The sequence below is a fragment of the Strix uralensis genome, chromosome 15, assembly GCF_047716275.1.
Source record: "Strix uralensis isolate ZFMK-TIS-50842 chromosome 15, bStrUra1, whole genome shotgun sequence".
NCBI lineage: Eukaryota > Metazoa > Chordata > Aves > Strigiformes > Strigidae > Strix > Strix uralensis.
In genome coordinates this window covers 20,213,840-20,232,477 of record NC_133986.1, presented here as the reverse complement: position 1 = coordinate 20,232,477, position 18,638 = coordinate 20,213,840, and the positions used below count along the sequence as shown (strand labels likewise).

At 44.5% G+C, this 18,638-nt stretch overlaps 1 protein-coding gene across 7 annotated transcripts in view; it reads left to right on the top strand.

The window, feature by feature from the left end:
• Nucleotides 1-18,638, top strand: part of TSPAN4 (tetraspanin 4) — a 501,360-nt gene that overhangs the window by 236,302 nt on the left and 246,420 nt on the right. The window contains exons 1-2 of one of the 7 annotated variants that reach the window (XM_074885335.1): nt 12,867-13,023; nt 14,283-14,362. The exons of 3 other annotated variants lie outside the window; for them this stretch is intronic. In XM_074885335.1, coding sequence (XP_074741436.1) covers nt 14,300-14,362 — 63 coding nt within the window. In that variant the 5' untranslated portion in view covers nt 12,867-13,023; nt 14,283-14,299. Of the gene's footprint in view, nt 1-12,866; nt 13,024-13,425; nt 13,698-13,751; nt 14,363-18,638 lie in introns of those variants that run through there. 3 more of the 7 variants (XM_074885336.1, XM_074885334.1, XM_074885333.1) reach the window with 3 other exon arrangements.

The following is an 18,638-nucleotide window of genomic DNA, read 5'->3' as shown; positions in this document are numbered from 1 at the left end:
AAGCCCCAGAGCTTCATTGATCTTGTGAAAAATAAAAAGTGCCTTTGTGTATACACATACATATATACTTTTTTTTTCTGGGAAAAATGCCAACATGCTGCTTCTAATTTTGAGGCATTGCCATCCTGGGTACAGTCTATTGAATTTTGGGGTTGTTTTGTTTTTAAAGCCGTGTTATAGAAATTAATGTCAACATGGAAAGTGTTTTTTTGTTTAGAGCGTAATAACAAAAAAATCATCTTTGAGGTCCCCTAAATACTCAAAACGTTATTGCAGCAGAATGTTTTGCTTTTAAATTCTGTGTGCAGCACCTGTGCTGTCCTGATTCATCCCCAGATTTTCAGTAGCATCCTAGTGGAGGCAGAATAAAGCATGGCTCTCACTGGAGCCTCTCTTCTGTCAGAGCTCAGCATGGTCAAAAATTAAACTTAAATTGTGGCAAAGTTGTTGAAGCCAGTTCTTTTGAGCTGCTCTCAGACTGTGAGGAAATAGTGCTATAACACACACAAAAAAATCTTCATCTGCTTTCATGGTACTTCAAGAAGTGTAGACAAGCAGGGATCCAGGGATTCCGTTAGAGGAATGCAGACACCATCAACAGAGTCCTTGCGTGGATGAATAAAACAAGATAAAAACACGCCAGAATTTAACTAGTAAAGCCTTGTAGTGACTTCTGATCGTGGCCCTTTCTGTTTGTCATGTACATCTCTTATTTAACTAAATAGTGGCTCCTGTGCCCATAGCTGTGTGCCTTTCTCCGCAGCCTTGCAGGACTCAGGAGGCCCAGGTGAGATGACTGCTGAGTTATGTATTCTGTTTCTTGCTTCTGGTCACAAGAGCTGCTTGTCTTGAAATGTTGTTGTCTTCATCTAAAGGAAGTGGCCTCCTTTCACTTGATTGCTCTCCAGCAACCTCTGATTGACCACATTTCAGACATGCCTGGTGACTCCTGGAGCTCCCTTTTTTGCTTTTGATTTGTTTTAAGAGAGCATCTAAAAGTGCAGTTCATCTTCCTAGGTGATAAGTAAAAAAGGGAGATGGAAGCAGGCTGTGCCCTGAAAAGCGCAAAATGTGGTATGAAAGGCAGAGGAAAAAAAATGCTTTTCTCTGCTAAGAACTGGGGCCACAGAGAGATTTACAGCTGTGCTGTATAATCACAGGTGGAGTTTGGCAGAGGGCTGGCTGAATTTCTGCAGTAGCTCCCACTGATATGAGACTCCTGGTCTACCAGCAATGGCCTGTTCTTGTTCCCAGCAGACAATGTGCTTCCCCTGTCTGTCCCTGCTTCGTGGCTTTCTGTGGCTCCAGCCCCCCGTGGATCACTTCCCAGCCAGCTTTCCCTGCCATTTGTGCTTCTCCACCACTTCCCATGTGCTTGGGACATTATGGCATCAAATACTGTTTTAGCTGACTGCTTAGTAAGAACCTTAACATTTTGCAAACTTGGATGCAAACTAGCACGTGGGCTTTGTGCACTGATCTGATAGGTGGGGCCAGATGATCTTGACATAATCTCTTTGGCAAGGTGGGTAAATCCCACCTGCTGTTTGGCAGGAGTGGAGGAAAACCTGCAAGTTGGTATTTCCCTTCTGGGGAAAGCAGCTGTAAGTGAACACTGCCAGGTTGAGCTCAAACCAGTTATCTTATTATTGAGAACCACTGGGACTCCAGGAAGAAAAGAGGATGCTTTTGAAGTCAACTCTGTCTGTTTATGAGCTTCAATAAGCAGCAGAGACTAGACTGTCCCGAGGGCCAGGGAAAGGGGAACCTCTTGTGTAATTCCTCTGATCTGCAGGTTTTGTTATGTGGATTTTGTGATTTGTAGTTTAGGATTAAAAAGACCAAAGACCTTTTAAGTACGGATTTCATTCTGCTGATTGTGTCATTGTCCACAGATGTGGAGCCAGCCAGTGTGCAGCAGACCCTTCATCAACTAATTAACTTGAGTTGTCAAGCTGCAATCAGTGAGCTGCTCTCATACTAAAATAATAATGATAAATTCCTCTCATCTGAAGCTGTCAGATTCCAGCTGCATGAGGCACAAGCTTGCAGGATCTGTAACTTACTCCATGAAGGAAAATCAGATTTGCACCTCTGTCTTGCCAAAGCCAACTTTGGCTTGGTTCCCTTTCTAGCAGAGTTTGCTGTTGGAGGAGCAGCTAAGGCCAGGCCAGGCTGGGATTGTGCTAGGACTCTTAGCAGGGCTGATAACTGCCATCAGACTGTCAGATGCAGTGTACTGCAGCGGTGTGAGTCCTTGTTTCTCAAGGAGCGTAGGTGTGGAGAACGCATGTCCTCGCTGTGCCAAGACAGGGCAGTTTCACACTGCTAGAGCTTGTGTTTTTCTAGTTTCACTTGCTTATTGATAAGCTGATGTTTGCTGGTTTCTTTTGGGTTGCATTTTTTAAAATTTGAAAGGGGTGTGTTTCTGCTGAAATTCTTCCTGTAGTTATTTTGTGAAGCAAGAAAGATGCTGCACATTTCACTATAGGACTGGTCTAAGACCTGGCCAAAGGAACAAGTGTCCAGCATGCCTTTGGGACCACTTGTCTGACCTGACCCACAGAGCCGGCAGGCCAGCGGGGAGCTTGCAGGCTCTGGCCAGGACGTCAGCCCTTCTCCCCTCCTGGTTCTTGGAACCCTGTTATATCTGTCCTGTCATACTTATCATACCTAGCCTGTCTTAAACAGATCAATAAAGAAATCCTATTCCACAGTGGTGAAGGGAGTCCTGGGTTCAACCTTCCTGCCTCTCTGTCTTGCATAAAAAAATTTAATGCCCTCTCATCTGAGTGTGACCAATTTATAGCAGTCCTGCTCACAACAATATCCAGGCATCATCAGGGGCAGAAGCTTGCTCCAAGATTTGCCTGGGTTAAGAGCAGTCAGACTTTTGAGGTGTTGAGATTGGAAGAGCACCTTGCAATGATTTCACTGTATTTTGGATCAGGCTCCAAAGAGAGTATCTTCTGGGTATTTTCACCTTTTGTTCTTGCAAATACATTCAACGTCTTGATTCTTTGCATGTGGAAAGCAGCAGGCACAGTTTTGGCTTTGTAGTGTTTGACCCCTATAGGAATTGGTGGGGTTGTATTACAATTTGTTTAGCTTTTCTATTTCCAAGCAAAATGGAAGCATACAAAAATGATTATTTGTTTGCTTTATCCAGACAGACTTTGACCAAGGAACCTGTGTAGTCTTCTAGGAAATAATAACTAGCTTTTACCGTAATGAATCTCTTTGCACAGTGCAAACATAACAAATAGAAATTAAAAGTACAGTTTACCCTACAGCGTAGGTTTGGGTGACACTTATAAAAGGCTATAAAGCATGTTAATTAAAGTTTTATAGGCTCATAATTATGCATTATTTGAGAGAAATATCATTAACAATACCAGAGCTATGCAGAAACTTAATATGGTCTTCAGATACCTGGAAATATGTGTAAAATAAAGATGTTTCTAAGGAGGTCCTCTTTCCCCGTCAAATAAATCCTGTTTAAAGGCAGAAATGCAGAATACAGAAATCAGGAAGGCTGGTTCTTCTTTCTGCATTCCCTGCCATTTCTGAAAACCATCATGGAATAGATATCCTTCTTTTTATTTTTTGTGGAAACACTTCTAATTACTTTTCAGTTGGGTTCTTGGTGATCTGATGCAGAAATAATTTTTTAGTATATAAATCTGCCTTCATAAAAATCCCCATAAATATAACATAGTAAACAAACTGTTTGGAGGTCAGACTGCAGAAGAGGTTGACCTTGCATTTGTAGCAGTTTAATGTATGCTAGGGCTTAGATTTAGCAGGATTAAATTTTGCAAAGGTCCTGTGCCAAGTGTTTTTTACAGAGTAGGAATATCTGAAAGCCTAGTGCAGACCAATAGGAAACACTGGGAACAAACACTTGGGTGAAATTTAGGCACAAATGTGGTTTTGATTAAATCCAGCATCTTAGCCAGTGTGCAAAACGAGCGATGACTTTAAAGACTAAACTGATACTTTGGAAGTACGTTTTCAGTAAGACCATCTAAATTCAGGTACTGATTATCTTTCACTCTTTATCATTAAAGCTCTAAGTTATGTCCTTATTTCTGTCCAAACAAAGCCCCATGATTAAAGTTAAATAGCATTAAGCGCCTTAGGGATAAATTTCTATATTTCTTTTTTTTTTTTTTTAGACAACTCAAATTTGCTGAATTAGGGCCTCTGTATTATCTTTGGTAACTGAGCTTAGGTATATTTTGCAAAAAGGGTATCACACCATGCGACCTTAAAATACAGGTGCCTCTTCTTTCTGTGTAGATGTACCCTTCCTTAGGAAAATGAGCTTATTTACAGATTTTGTCAGTGAAATATAAAAAGAGCCATATTGTGGTGATGTGAAAAAGTAAATACAGATGTATGGTTTCCAGTGCAGGTGATACTTTTTCTTCCAAAAGAGCATTTTTATTTCAAGCATTATCACTATTATGCTCACTAATATGTCTTTTAGGAGTGTAAATCCTAGGCTGTTGTTTTAAATTGTTTACCTGTATGTGTTATCTGTTCAAAAAATGTATTTGAAAGTATGTCTGCTGGTAGCACTCCTGAAGTTATTTTTGACTGTTTACTGTTATGAATGCTCAGAATGGCAAAGCAGAAAGCCAAAGCGTGTGCTTGTACCCAGATTTTTTTTTTTTTTTTTTGATAGCAGAAGCTCCTCTCTTTTTGCTTGAATGGTTAGAGATGTCAGAGATAAGAGATTCACTGCTGTTTACTATGTTGGATGATCTAAGCCCTGTGATTCCTTACAGCATCAAGCAAAGGAATAATAGCTTATAACATAATATATAAAATATATATGGCCAGTTGCATTTCGTTTGTACAATTCCATTCCATTTTAATATCAATATTTAATCATCACCTAGTGTTTTTGTTATACCTTTTCAAATACTCTTTTAATTTGCTGCAAGCTCTTTCATACCTCAGTTTTAATTTTAAACTCTCTGCAGCACAGCTTGCGTCATAAGAAATGCATTGAGTTGGTGTGACAGAACTTCCATGTCATAAAAAACAATGCTTATTCCAAGAAGTTGTTATCTTTCAAGATGAAAAGGACATTTATTGCTCCCTCAGTGGTTTTATTTTCAGTCCTTTTATGGAAAAAGAAGCATATTATCTTTAAGCTGGGATTTTGGAAGGAGCCTAAGGGACCTAGGAGCAAATTGAGGTCTTTTGGCTATGAAGAGAAAGATGTAGACCCAGCAGTGCAGCAGCAGAGATTGCTTCTCTGGCCTGCCCTGGGGTCTTGGTGTGCTCACTCACATGTTGGCTGAGTTGCTGGTGGGAGAGGCCCTTACTCCATTTCAAACCACCTGAACTAACTTTGCATGTTTCGGCTGAAGGCACCTCCCAGCCAGCTCTGCAGGTAGATCTGTGAAGCAGTAGCCTCAAAGATGTGTGTTCAGGGACTAATTCCTTCCGCTAGAGCAGCTGTATACAGAGTCCAGCTCAATCTGCAGCCTTTTAAACACTGCATTTCTCATGCTTATGTACAATCCCACTCACGAAAGCATTTAAGTGTGTGCTTACTATTTAAGTACATGAATATCTCAATGCAGTGAAAACTCTGGTTGAGTACTTCGCTGAAATGGGCTCTCCGTGACCTGATTCTCAAAACTGCTGAGCACTTGGATCCCTGTGAGGTCAGTGAATGCTGCTGGGCCTTCATTGCTTTGGAAATGGAGCTGAAATATGCTCATATGAACTTGCTTCATGCTCATATGCTTGCAAAGCCCTAGCCCTGTTTTTAAGGATGCAAGAAGAGAATCCATTTTGATTCTTCCAGGAAAAAATCTGTGAAGATGTTAAAAGGCAGATACCAGTTAGGGAACATTAATGAATCTTTGAATTTTTCTAAGTCATTGTTTTGTTTGCTTCTGCTTTAAAATACTTCTTTTCACAAACCATCAGAGCTGTGCAGTTTAAAGATTTTCATGTCTGATTGATTGCTTTATACTTGACAGAAAGATCCTGAGCAGCACGTGTGTGTTTGAAGTGGTATTTCTTTGAACGTCAGCTGATCTCTTAAGTTAGAGAAAGTAACCTGATTTTAAGAAAACTAGCACATAAATTACATCTGTGCTGCTAAGACCTGCTGACGCCGCAAAGATAGGTCTTGACAAAGATTTTCTTTGGGCCACAACTCATCTTGTATAGGGTGTCAGATGGATTCTTTATTTCTCTTCTTTCATTCTTTATTACTGAGGGCATTGGCAGAGGGACAGGGCTTCTGCTTCTTCCGGAGTTTAGTGATTGGCACTGCTTGTCTTTCATCTGCAGCAATAATCCTCTCTGTCTAGGGCTTAAATATGCAGAATTTGCTGGGGAAACAGGGAATCTCCTTACTTAAAATTTTTATTATTGGACAAAAGAAATCATTAGCAAAGAATAAGATGACAAAAGCCCAGAAGGCACAAATGGCAAGGGAGCTCTGGTGCACAGGGTTTTGGGGCCCAACCCAAGTCATTCTTTTAAAGAGATTTTTTTTTTTTCTTTAGACTAACTTGGCACCAGCTTTTCTGCACACATGTACATGCATGTATGCATGCATCACTGTTTGAACATGTAGATGCTCAAATATGCCTTTAGTGTGAGTAGTGCACGTATCAATACCAGTGTGTCTGAATGCACAGACAGAGGTGATGAAAACCGTTATGCAGATGAGAGGATGTAAAAAGCGGTGAGGTTTCTGCAAAAGTAACTTGTGCACAGGCTTAAATAAAGAGCATTGCAAATCATACCCAAAATATTTTCTCAGTGTCTATGATTATGTTATTTCTATAGCAACTAATTATGCCATAAACCAAAGATCATGACTTCAGGTGGCATGTGAGCAGAAGGAGATGAGCTATTAAGTATTGAAGATCCTTTTTTTTCCATGTAAATTTCCTTATTTATGAAGAAAAAAAAGAAAATGAAAAAAAACCCCAACCCTGAAGTCTGCTATATAAGTGAAATTGCTTCTGACTGGAGTATTTTTTCAAAGTTTTGTTGGAGGCATTAGTAAATCTTTAAAGGAGTTGCAGGTACAGCTGTGAATATCAAAAAATCTTTTTATTAGATATGGAAGTCTCTAGAACATATGACTTTCTCCTCTTGCCCATGCAATCCAGGGCTCAACCGCTTTCCAGCAAATACAGCCTTTTACACATACTGAAATTGCTAATGAATGAGCAAGGACCCTGGAAATAAAAGGGAAGGTGTGGAATGTATGTGATAAGTTTGAGGTTTCAGTGAAACATGTTCTCTTCTGCTTGACTAGTTAAAAAATTATTCATATTTCTTTCTACAATAAAAGGTTCTTGAGAGATCCTCAGTTTACAGCCCTATAGTACTACTCCTTGAGCTAGGGGACCTGATGCCCAGAGTAGGACTGATGGTTGGTTGATTTACCTGTTTCTTAGGGGGCTGCTTTGACATGCCTTGCTTTTGGTTCAGGAACTGGCTTTATGGCTCTAAGTCTGACCCACTCGTGCCTCTCTTAAAGCCTTTGGCAACACGTGACAGCACAGGTTCTTTGAACCACGTGAGTTTTTAGGAGAGCACAGGATTTAGGGAGGAAACCCTTTCTCTTCTGATTCTTTGCTCTGTGTGGGCTGTCAGAAAGGGGGTTGACATGCAGGGACGCTGTCACCAGATTTCTCCATTGCTTAGCCTGTGGATGGAGATGCTGGGAGGTAATTGTACAGTGCTGGCTCAACACCTAGGTCCCAGTCATGTTCATAGAATCATAGAATGGCTTGGGTTGGAAAGGACCTTTAAAGCTCATCTAGTCCAACCCCCCTGCAATGAGCAGGGGCATCTTCAGCTAGATCAGGTTGCTCAGAGCCCCACCCAGCCTGGCCTTGAATGTTTCCAGGGATGGGACATCTACCACCTCTCTGGGCAACCTCCACCAGTGTTTCACTACTCTCATTGTAAAAAATTTCTTCCTTATATCTCGTCTGAATCTACCCTCTTTTACTTTAAAACCATTCCCCTTCTCCTATCGCTACAGTTCCTGTTAAAAAGTCTGTTCCCATCTTTCTTATAAGCCCCCTTCAAGTATTGAAAGGCCACAATAAGGTCTCCCCAGAGCCTTCTCTTCTCCAGCTGAACACCCCCAACTCTCTCAGCCTGTCCTCACAGGGGAGGTGCTCCAGCCCCCCAATCATCTTTGTGGCCTCCTCTGGACCCGCTTGAGCAGACCCGTGCCCTTCTGATGTTGGTGCCCCCAGCGCTGGACACAGCACTGCAGGGGGTGGTCTCATGAGAGCAGAGCAGAGGGGCAGAATCCCTCCCCTCAACCTGCTGGCCACACTCCTCTTGATGCAGCCCAGGAGACGGTTGGCTTTCTGGGCTGTGAGCTCACATTGCCAGCTCATGTCCAGTTTTTCATCCACCAGTACCCCCAAGTCCTTCTCCTCAGGGCTGCTCTCAATCCCTTCATCCCCCAGCCTATATTTGTGCTTATGATTGCCTCAACCCATGTGTAGGACCTTGCACTTAACATTGTTAAACTTCATGAGGTTCATGTGGGCCTGCTTCTTGAGCTTGTCCAGGTCCCTCCGGTTGGCATCCCGTCCCTCAGGTGTGTCACCGCGCCACTCAGCTTGGTGTCATCTGCAAACCTACTGAGGGTGCGCTTGATCCCACTGTCTGTGTCGTTGATGAAGATACTAAACAGTTCTGGTCAGGGCTGAGCAGAAACTGCAGACCTACAGCAGTGTGAAGCTGTCAGGTTAAAAATAATATTCTCACTCCCTTTTGCCTTGTGATTTCAGTCATTTATATTCATGGAAAATGAATATACAAAAGCAAACAAATCAAAGACTCCATCACAAGGGGTTTTTTTTCTCTTAGCTGAAACAGCCAGCCTGGCCCTGAACTTTGATTCACCTTCCAGTCGGAAGAGGTAATGTTTCTCTTAGTCTTTGGAAGAGGTCCATTTTTTACAAAGCCTGCATCCTGGAATCAAATGTAACCACACAGTAGCTGCAAAGAGTGCACTGGAGGGGAGAGAAGGGATTGCTTGCTGGGCACATTGCTGAAGAATGGGACAGGCAGTGCCAAACAATTTTGATTAATGCTTTTATGTGGTGATCTCTGTATGCGTGAAATTAAACAGTTAACCATTTGGACTGTATTTATCAATTGATCACCCTTAGCTGATTGTAGTGCTGTGGTGTGGAGTAAAGTTAATAACCCACAAAAAGCTCCCACTCTTGTAGTAATATTTGATCTTAGACATTTTGTTTGCGGAAACTACTGGGCAAGACTATCACCTCTCATGTGCATGCCTTTGTACAAGCTGCTGTTGCAGAACAGGAGCAGTTGTCACATACATACTGTATTGATATAGTATATTTCAGTAATAGCTTATAGCAGGATTTTTTAAAGTTTATTTTATTTTGTGGGTCACTTCTTAACAGCTTTTATGAGATGCTCACAAACAGGCTACTGAAGTTAATGCAAAGTGGGTTATTTCATTAGGAGGATGGAGTGGGTATGCAGAGTTTTGAAGACAGTGACTAGAGGCTTAGTAGAGGGAAAGCCAGTGCAACCATTGAGGGACTGATGAGATGAAATTAATGAGGAGGTGAGTTAGTGGCTGCATTTTATGTGGCCTGAAGGGGCTGGTCTTTTGTGTTCATGAGAGTTAAATCATGGAGCAGGAAGAGAAAGCAGTATTCAAAATGGAAGGTCTGATCCAAAGCAGTATTAAAATACCCATTGGTTTCAATTGATGGTTCCTTTGGGCCCAGAGGCATGAGGAGGGGAGGCCCTGGACATGGAACAGGGAGAGAAGCAGCTGGGTCTGGAAAGACACAGTGCACTGAAAGAGGAGCCAGAGGTGAGCAGGGGGCCAAAGAGGCCCGGAAAGCAGGTCTCACCCAAACCACGGGGGCAGTCAGGTTCTTTAAAGATCCTTGGTAGTGTGTTTTGACACATTAACCATCACTTGAGCTCAGAGTACACACTCGAAGCTTGCTCAGGCCTCGGCAGCGGCGGTGTCCCTGCCATGGCGAGCAGGGCCCGGCAGCACCACCCGGCCTCAGCCCCACCTGGCACCGGCTGCTGCCCCTTGCGCAGAGCGGGGCCGGGACCTGCCCCCCGAGGTGGTGTGCCATGGCGAGCGCTGGGAGAGCCCGTCACAGCAACGGGAACAAGCAAGAGAACTGGGGCTGGGTTTGGCTGAGGCAGGTAGGAGCATGGCGTGGGCCTGTGGCGACTGCAAGTGCAGGGTGAGGTGGCAGGTGGGAAGTGTGGGCTGAACAAGTAGGTGCGTGTCTTCAGGTGAGATAGCTGAAGCCTTGGATGAGCCTGTTCTGAGAAAGAGTGTGAGGGAAAACGCAGTTAACGGATCTGCCGCTGATGCCCAGACCTTTTACAGTTTCTATCTATTGCCTGGCGTTCATCTGACATCGTTAGAGTGCTGCCTCTACTCTTTTGGGGCCAGGGTTTTGGCTGGAGACGTGGAAGCATTACCAGCCTTCTACTCAAAGTGGCAGGGACAGAGTTGTTACAACATAAATGGTAGCACACCACCAGAATCAATACAAATTGAACCTCTGCTGGCGAGGCTGCACAGTGCTTGCTTTCCTGTGCAGAGGAATCAATATGAATTGGCCACAGGATGGGAATACACAAATACAGTTGGGGAGAGAAAAAGTAGAGGGAAAGCTGAGGTGAAGAGGCCTCTAGGTCCAGGCTGTGATTTTAGGCTCAGTCATTAACTAAAAGTTTTGTGAAAGCTGTAATTCACCTGCCCCTCGAGTCACCCTTGTGCCCATAACAGCGTAGCAGCGCAGTGCTTCCGAGCTTTATTCTTCTTGGTTCATGTAAGTATCACTTCACTGTAACAGCTTAAATGTTGATACGGGTCCCAGCATGTCACTGCCCCTTTCATCCGCTTCCCACCAGGGATGGGAAAAAATAGAGTACATCAGCCTTTCTCTTTTTTATTGCTTTTCCCCAGTTCCCATGCAGGGTCCGACTCCTACATATAAGCATGTCATCCAAGCCATGGTTAGCCTGCCAGTGCAGTGTTGCTATCTCAACGTTTTTCCATTTAGGCTAGCAACTCTGACTGGGTTTCCTAGCGTGGAAGATTTAATAAAAAGAATGATTCCAGAGCTGTATAATGTCAGTATCCCAAATGACTCTGTTTCTAATTAGCTGTTGATATTGGCATGAGAAAGAAGAACAGCGATGACTTGAGAGCTAAATTTTACACTAAAGTGCCTTTGAAAAGTTGTCATTTCAATGAGGTGTGCTGAGGGATGGTGGTGAAAGGAGGCGGGGGTAAAAGTACCCTTTATTGTAAGGGTCATGTGGGACCTCTGCCTTCCTTATGCGTTTTTCTGCATCTGTCTGAAATATACCCACTGTGTGTTGATGTTTATTATTTTTTATTTAAGAGCAGCATTTAGAAACTCTCCCTTCTACCTCAGATCCTGGCTATAGAAATTATTCCACCCATGTTAAGGACTGAATTCTCTTGGGAATTGATGATTTCTTGCCTTAAGGAAAGGTGAAATCAAGTGATTTCTACCCCTTTTGTTATCCCGATAGCAGTAACTGAGCGGCTTTTGAGCCTTCAGATGTCTAGTTTACAGTAAATATGCCAAATTGGCCTCTGTTACATGCTTGCACCCTTGCTAAATAACGATTATCTGACTTGACACTGTTTCAACATAATCTGTGTACTGAGCTGTTCCCAGTTTTTCTTTTTACCATTTAATATGGAGCTTTGTGCATAGGCATTTCTGTATACTGACAGCGGACATATCAAATATTTGAATTGGCTTTGGGTTTCCATTGCCAAAATGGTCTACTTGCCATACAGACAAGGAGGAAGATTGGAGGCAGAATTGTTTGGTGCCATAGGAAAAATAAAGGGTGTATTGGAAACTCAGACCGAGAACAGATCTGCTTGCATGGGACTGTCTTTATGTCCTAGGAAAGGAGGACTTCTTTCTGGGGACAGAGTTTATACCATGCTGGAAAGGGAGGGAGGAAAAGGAGAAGAGCGAGCTCTATCATGGGTACGAAGTATCTCTGTTCTTAGAGGTACGGCAATTAAAAAGTGAAAAAGTTGTAAGTCATCCAGAGTTGTTGAAACAGATGGCACAGAAGTTATTACCCTTGTGTTTTGTGCTCAAGTTCTTTCTCTCTAAAGCTTGCACCAGGTATACCCAGCGTATTTATAGTTTGCAGAGGAAATGAAGGGAAATAATTAGACCAGCTTTGCAGTTTGTAAATTAACAGAATTAAAGGGTGGTTTGCAAGGGTGAACTGCTCAGGCTATGTGCAAAAGCAGCTCATTTTACTTTTACTAATTTGTTCTTTAATTAATTGGTGCCTGTGTCTCTTGATTTGTGCTGAGGCTGGCAAGATGCTTCATGCAAGAAACTTGTTTTCTTCTTGATTAATTCTCTGCTGGGGCAAGCCTTTTAACAAACATTAGCCAGCCATCTTCTCGGTGAGCTCCAGGAGCTTACAGTCAAATTTGTAAGGCAGGATGAGAGAATGAAGGCAGAGACAGGCCATCCCATTCTACAGCGAAGGATGTGGCGCACACGGAGACAAAGCGAGTTACTTGTCCAGGGAATTTAGGGCACAGATTGAGGGTAAATGAGTCTTGCTTTCCTGAGAGCTAACACTGTCATTACCCCAGGTTCAGTCAGATTTTTCCTTTCTGAAAAAGTTGTGTGAGGCAGCTTTGCGACTCGTTACTGCCAGTGGGAGTAGCCAGCTTTTAGGGAAGCGCTCCCCACCGTACGGTGCGTGATGCCAATCCGTGAGTTACCTGCCAGGGGGAGATAGGCTGCTGGAGAAGCAAATGAGCTGCCGACACATTTTGCCGAGCGCTGGTTCCGTGGGACGGAGTGAAGTAGGAAAGCCCCGGTGATGGATCGGCAGCGCCACAAACGAGCTTCCCGGCCGGGGAGGCGCGGCCCGCTCTGACCCCGCTCCCCGCCGCGTCCCCAGCGCTTACGCGTAAGGCATTTTTACAACAGTTCCTTACTCCCGGTCCTTTCGGCAGCGCTGCCGGTGTCTGCGGGCAGCTGCCCGTCAGGCTGCATCGCCGGCCGCTTGCTCCGTGCTGAGAGTTTCGGAGCGGGGCGGGCAGGGCCGGGCCGGGCGGCCCCGCTCCCTGCCCCGGCCGGGGGCTCCCGCCGCCGTCCCCGCCCGCGCTGAGGCAGCGCCGCCGCACCCCGAAACCGCGGGGAGGTTTCTTCCTGCAACGGGGGGGTGGGGGGTACCGGGGGGGCTGCGACAGGCGCGGGGGGGGTGGGGGGGGGGGGGGGTGCGCCGGGCGGGGCGGCCGCTGCCGGGGCGGGCCGGGGCGGGGCGCGGGGCTGGCGCGGAGCCCCGGAGGAGTGGCGGCCGCGCCGGGGATGGAGCGGCGGGGCCGGCTGGGCGCGGGCTCCCTCCGCGCGAGAGGGGTGCGGGGACCCTTCAAGTGAGCCCCGCGGCTCGGGGCAGGGCGATGTGGCGCGGAGGAGAGGGCCGCGGGAGCTGCCTGCCCCGGGGATAAGCCCTGCCCCTGCCCGCCAGCCCGGGGCGGCGGCACTCTCCCGCCCGTGCGCGGCATGTGGAGCTGGGCTTTGGTGTGGCATTTGCCATCCAAGCGAGGTCACGCTTCCTTTTTTTAAAATTCGTTGCTTTGGGTACAGTATATCTCTCTCTCTCTCTCTCTTTTTTTCTCCTCTGGTAGTGGGGGGGGCCGGGAGGGACGATTGTGACACCGGAGGGAATGTTTACTTGTGCAGAAGTCTTTCTCATGTGGAAGCACGCTGCTCCCTAACTCCTGGCTAAGCAGACTTCAGTTCACCAACTTTGCAGCCGTACAGCACATGTAACTCCTTGACAGGATGGCAGACAAAAGAACAGCTGGTGCAAAGCAATAGGGGATTCATAGCAAGGAGGAGGAAAGAAAATCACAAACCTTTCACCCGACGACTGTCAGAGCAGCAGTGCGACGGGACGAGCTGAAGCCACCATGCGCAGGTCTAGCACCGATGAGTCGACCTATCACAGGAGCCCTTCCCTGGACAGCAAGGATTACAGTTTCCCAAATGGCGCCTTTCGTCGCTACAGCAGCATGTATGGTGGCCAGTTTGGGGCTGCCAGCAACTCTTTTTTTGGATTCCACACCAATCCAGGCCCTAAGGCCACCAAGGCTAAGTACACGTCCCCCAAGGGAAACAAGTACGTTGTCTTTTACCTGGATCTCTCATTTATTTTTCTCCTAGAACTGAAGAGGTGCAGCATGGCTCACAACTGCCTGCAGTGTATCAAGTACCTAATGTTTGTCTTCAACCTTCTCTTCTGGGTGAGTACATGTTTGAAACTGCAAGACGGTTGCATTTGTGTCTGCTTACTAAGATGGAAGGTGAACTTGTTGCTGCTTTTAAACTTAGAAGTTTAAACTTGGAAGCTGAACAAAGTGGTGCCTAGGCTACCCTTTCTGTGGCCTCAGTAATTTGTGTGGACAACCTACTGAGGCTTTCCTCCACCCTCTTATTTCCTGGCCTTCAGCTGTGTTTCAAAACCATGCTACAAGGAAAAAGTGTGTTTATAGAGGCCAGTTGCATGAATGCCTTCATCACTTTGTTCCTGTGAGAGCCATACACTCCTTTTGTCACCCTGATCTTTCATTCTCATGTGTGCTTGCCTCAAAAGTCATGCATAGTCTTAGAGAAATCACTGAGGCATTCATGATTTTAAGGTTGAGCACATGCTCACATCTATTGCTGTGTCGAGGATGGCACGCTCGGTACATCACAGCATTAAAGCCTGTATCAGGAATTTCCAGGTGATCATTCTCCGTCCCAGTCAGCGATGGGTCCTAGCCTTGCCATTCCCTCCTGAAGACGTGGCTCTGAAGGGTGGAGAGACACCAGAGCCCTCCTCACTTCTTCTGTGGTTGCTACTCTGTGGCAAGAGCTTATCAAATCACTGTGAGGCATGTGTGTGCCAGCTGGACACCCTGATGGGACATATGGGCATGCATCTCCGCATTGTCTTTTTAATAAATGAGGTGGCTGTCAACAGCAGGGTGGTTGGGCATTTCACTGCCGTGAAATGAAGCACAGGCTGTAGCCGAAGACTAAAGAAGCTCAGTGGGGGGTTCAGGTTACAAATTCTGTTTGTCCTGTAAAAAAGGGAGTAGCGTGATTGCTAGGAGAAGGGAGGAAGTGATTTCTAGTTCAAAGCCTCCCATCCTGATTCCTACATGGGAGGGTCTGTTGCGAGGTCCTCAGGAGGTGCCTTTAAATGCCTCATAGTTCCAGAGTGGTTTATTAACATGCTGAGGGAAATAAGGGGTATTGTGAAGTGACATCACTTCTGTCCTGGCACTTAAGGAGGGGGTGTGTGCTTGCAGTTGGATGTTACCATGTCTGTATTGCTGATTGTCTGTGCTCTCGTGAGCTGTCAGAGGTACACAGAGGGCTGTGAGTGAGATGGAAAGGGCTGTTCTCTAGTGTGTGCTGCTGTACAGCTGTTTAAAACCAGGCATGCTGCAGTATTGGTGCATCAGAAAACACAAAGTGCAGGCAACTTCTGCTGACCTGAGTCATACCAAGGAGTCCGGATGTGATGAACTAGTGCAAGTCCACTGAAATGACATGGTGCTGAGCAGAGCTGTGAAACACAAGGAGGGTGCTCTCCTTACACCCTAGATAAGCTGGTAGAAAGAGTGTTGGTAAGACTGCAGTCTGTCTTTCAACTCTGACCCTGGTTGCTTCTGCATTCCTAAATATTGTCTGATATTTATTGCAGCTTACTCCAGACCTTTCTGAAAAAGACAAACACTATCTTTCTTGCTTTTCTAAGCCTTGTGCCTCTACTGACTGTCCCTAGTCGAGATTATAGCACTGACAGCTAGTTGAAGTGTGTGCTAGAGAAATGCAATAGGATGCTGACATTAATAGCTCTTTTCAGGACTATGCATGACACTACCACAAAGGATACTCACTGCATTCTGATTCCTTTTACAATATTCATCTTCTACTGAAGCGTATGCATATGATAAGAAGAGGTACTGCTGCACATAATGTGTGTGTATTTACAAAGGCAAGATGGCACATTATAATATATCTTTGGCTTGCTTTTCAGTAGGAAAGCCTTAATCCTTTGAGAGAGAAGGAAAGGTTTTTGTCTTTCCCCCGAAACCATCAAAGCTGTTCTCAAATGCTTGGAGGGAGAGAAAAGACAGGGGTCCCAAAAAGCCAGAATAACCATATGCCAGCTGGGCTCTTCGTGAACTAAAGCATGCGAGCAGGGGAGTGGGTGGTGTCAAATACTGCAGCACGATTTCTGTTTTGTTTCCCTTTCACATGCTACCTGCACAGCAGGAGTGATTGATGATGATCATGTCCAAATGAGGTTTGCACAGCATGTAGTTATAATAGATGCAGCTCTTCACCTTCTCACAGTGAAGAAAGTAACTAAAAAGAGATTATTTTAGAAAGTACTGGCTTAAGCTGACCTGTCTTCAGTAAAAGCAGAAAAAAATTTACATTTCTAGTGAGCAGGTTGATGATGATGCTGTTTTGTTTTTCAAGTTGTCGTCAGTTATTGGTCATGTTTTACTTTCTGAAATTAAAGGAGAAGCATCTCTGCCAGAAGAAAGGATTTCTCTTTGCATATGTTCTCAGGGAACTTTTGCTGTCTCCACCTTTCCCCTCCACCCTTCTCTAGGTAGTTGGTTAGTGACAGACAATAGTGGTAGGAAGAGGAATTGTTTTTTTCACGCTTCGACCTCCAAATAAAACTGCAGTTATTTCCATGTATAGAGAGCAGTCTTTGTATTAAGTGAATTAGATGCCTATTATAGGTTGTTCCTGCTTTTTATTCTGTTTTGAGTAAAAGCTTTGATTTCTTTCATAACTCATATTTTCATTTTCTTCTTCCTGTTCCTATTCATTAACTCCAGTCCATTTTGTGCAGCCCTACAGCCTATTTCCCAGTACTTTCAGCTATTTTTCCCACAGCATGGCAGAAACACAGTCCTCAGCTCTGTGCAACTCTGGTGAGATTGGTGCTGTTTTTCAGAAAAGGGTCTTTTCCTCAGAAAAGGGTCTTTTCCTCAGAAAAGTCTGGTGAATTTGTAGGAAACAAAATCTCAGAGACCTTGATTTTAAATGTTCCTGGCAAGCTTTATTGGATTAGGTGCTGCACTCATGCTGTAAAATTTTTAAAAGCTGTCATATAACTGTGAAAACAGAGCAAATTTCTCCTCCCCTTTATGACAGTTGAAGGGAACACAAAGCTCCTTCACAAGTGTCAGACGCTGAGGTGCCTTGTCAGTGTCTGTGCTGAATCAGTCCATTGGTACAGCAAACCAGCCAGCTATTAATGTAGAGAAAAAATCTGATAGTCCTCGAATAGCTCTTTTCTCCATGAAGAGTCCTGTACAAATTGCTCTTGGTGCATTTGTAGCTACTCTGGGGTATTAAGGTACTGAAACACGGGCAAAACATTATTAGACAGCAGCGCTGCTGCTCTAATGGGAATTGCCTTTTAGAGGCCATTTCCTGGAATATTGCCAGATGCAGAGGAGCCATCCTTGTGTCACTGCAATGGTTGGTAAGCTCCCAAAATAACTTTTTTCACCTGATACATAATACTTGCCTGACTTCATTCATTTTTATGGACTTCGATTTTCTTTTGTTGAATTGCTGAACCCTCGAGAATAAAGATCACCTCTGCAAAGCAGAATATTTTTATTTCATAATGAAATATTTGTATTTCACTGTGAAATACCCAGGGAAGAACATTTGTTTTCTACATTCTGTCCTCCAAACATCCAAAGTTTCTTTATGACAGTAAGTAAAATGAACTATTTTCTTTCTGTGCTTGTAATCCAAGGCTCTGCTTGCTTTCTATTTTTTTGTTTAAAAAAAAAGGGTAGGATATATCCTGAGGGCTGAGAGAGTGCTATAAAAAAAGTCATTTGCTTAATCCCCCTTGGCTTATGCCAGCATTCCCACTTTCTTTGACTTCTAACTCCCAAACCTCCAAGACTCAAAAAAAAGGAAATGCACAGAACGGTACTTGTGTTTTCAGTGGCTCTTGATTTTCTTAAGACATCCCATGCTAGAGAAAACTAGTTAGATTGGTGGCAAGTTGCCCATCAGAGAACTGAATACCTGTATCTGACTCTTCAGGTAATGCTTTAGCCAACAGAGAGATTCAGTAAAGCACAGAAAGAGAGCAACAAAAAGGAAAGTGACAAATAAGTTTGTTATTTATCAAACTTGCCCTTAATACTTTCTATGCATGTGTCTCATTTCCATTGTTAAAACATACTGAAGTTGTATGCACTGTAAAGAAGTCAAAGTCTTCAAAATGGTATGTGAAGATCTAATTCCAGTGGGTAGGCTCCCAAAGACCCAGGGGAATATTCTCTTGTAGCTTGAGAACTTGGGAGTTGCCATCTGGGATGAGCAGCTGGAGCTCTGCTTTCCACCTCCCTGCTTAAGGAGGTGAGGCAAGGCACTCTGGTTTGTTCTGCCCTTTGGTCCATATAAAATTCCCAGCTGATACAGCCCTGAGAATGATGTGTCTTGGCTTCTGAGACACAAAGTGCAAATCTGAAATGT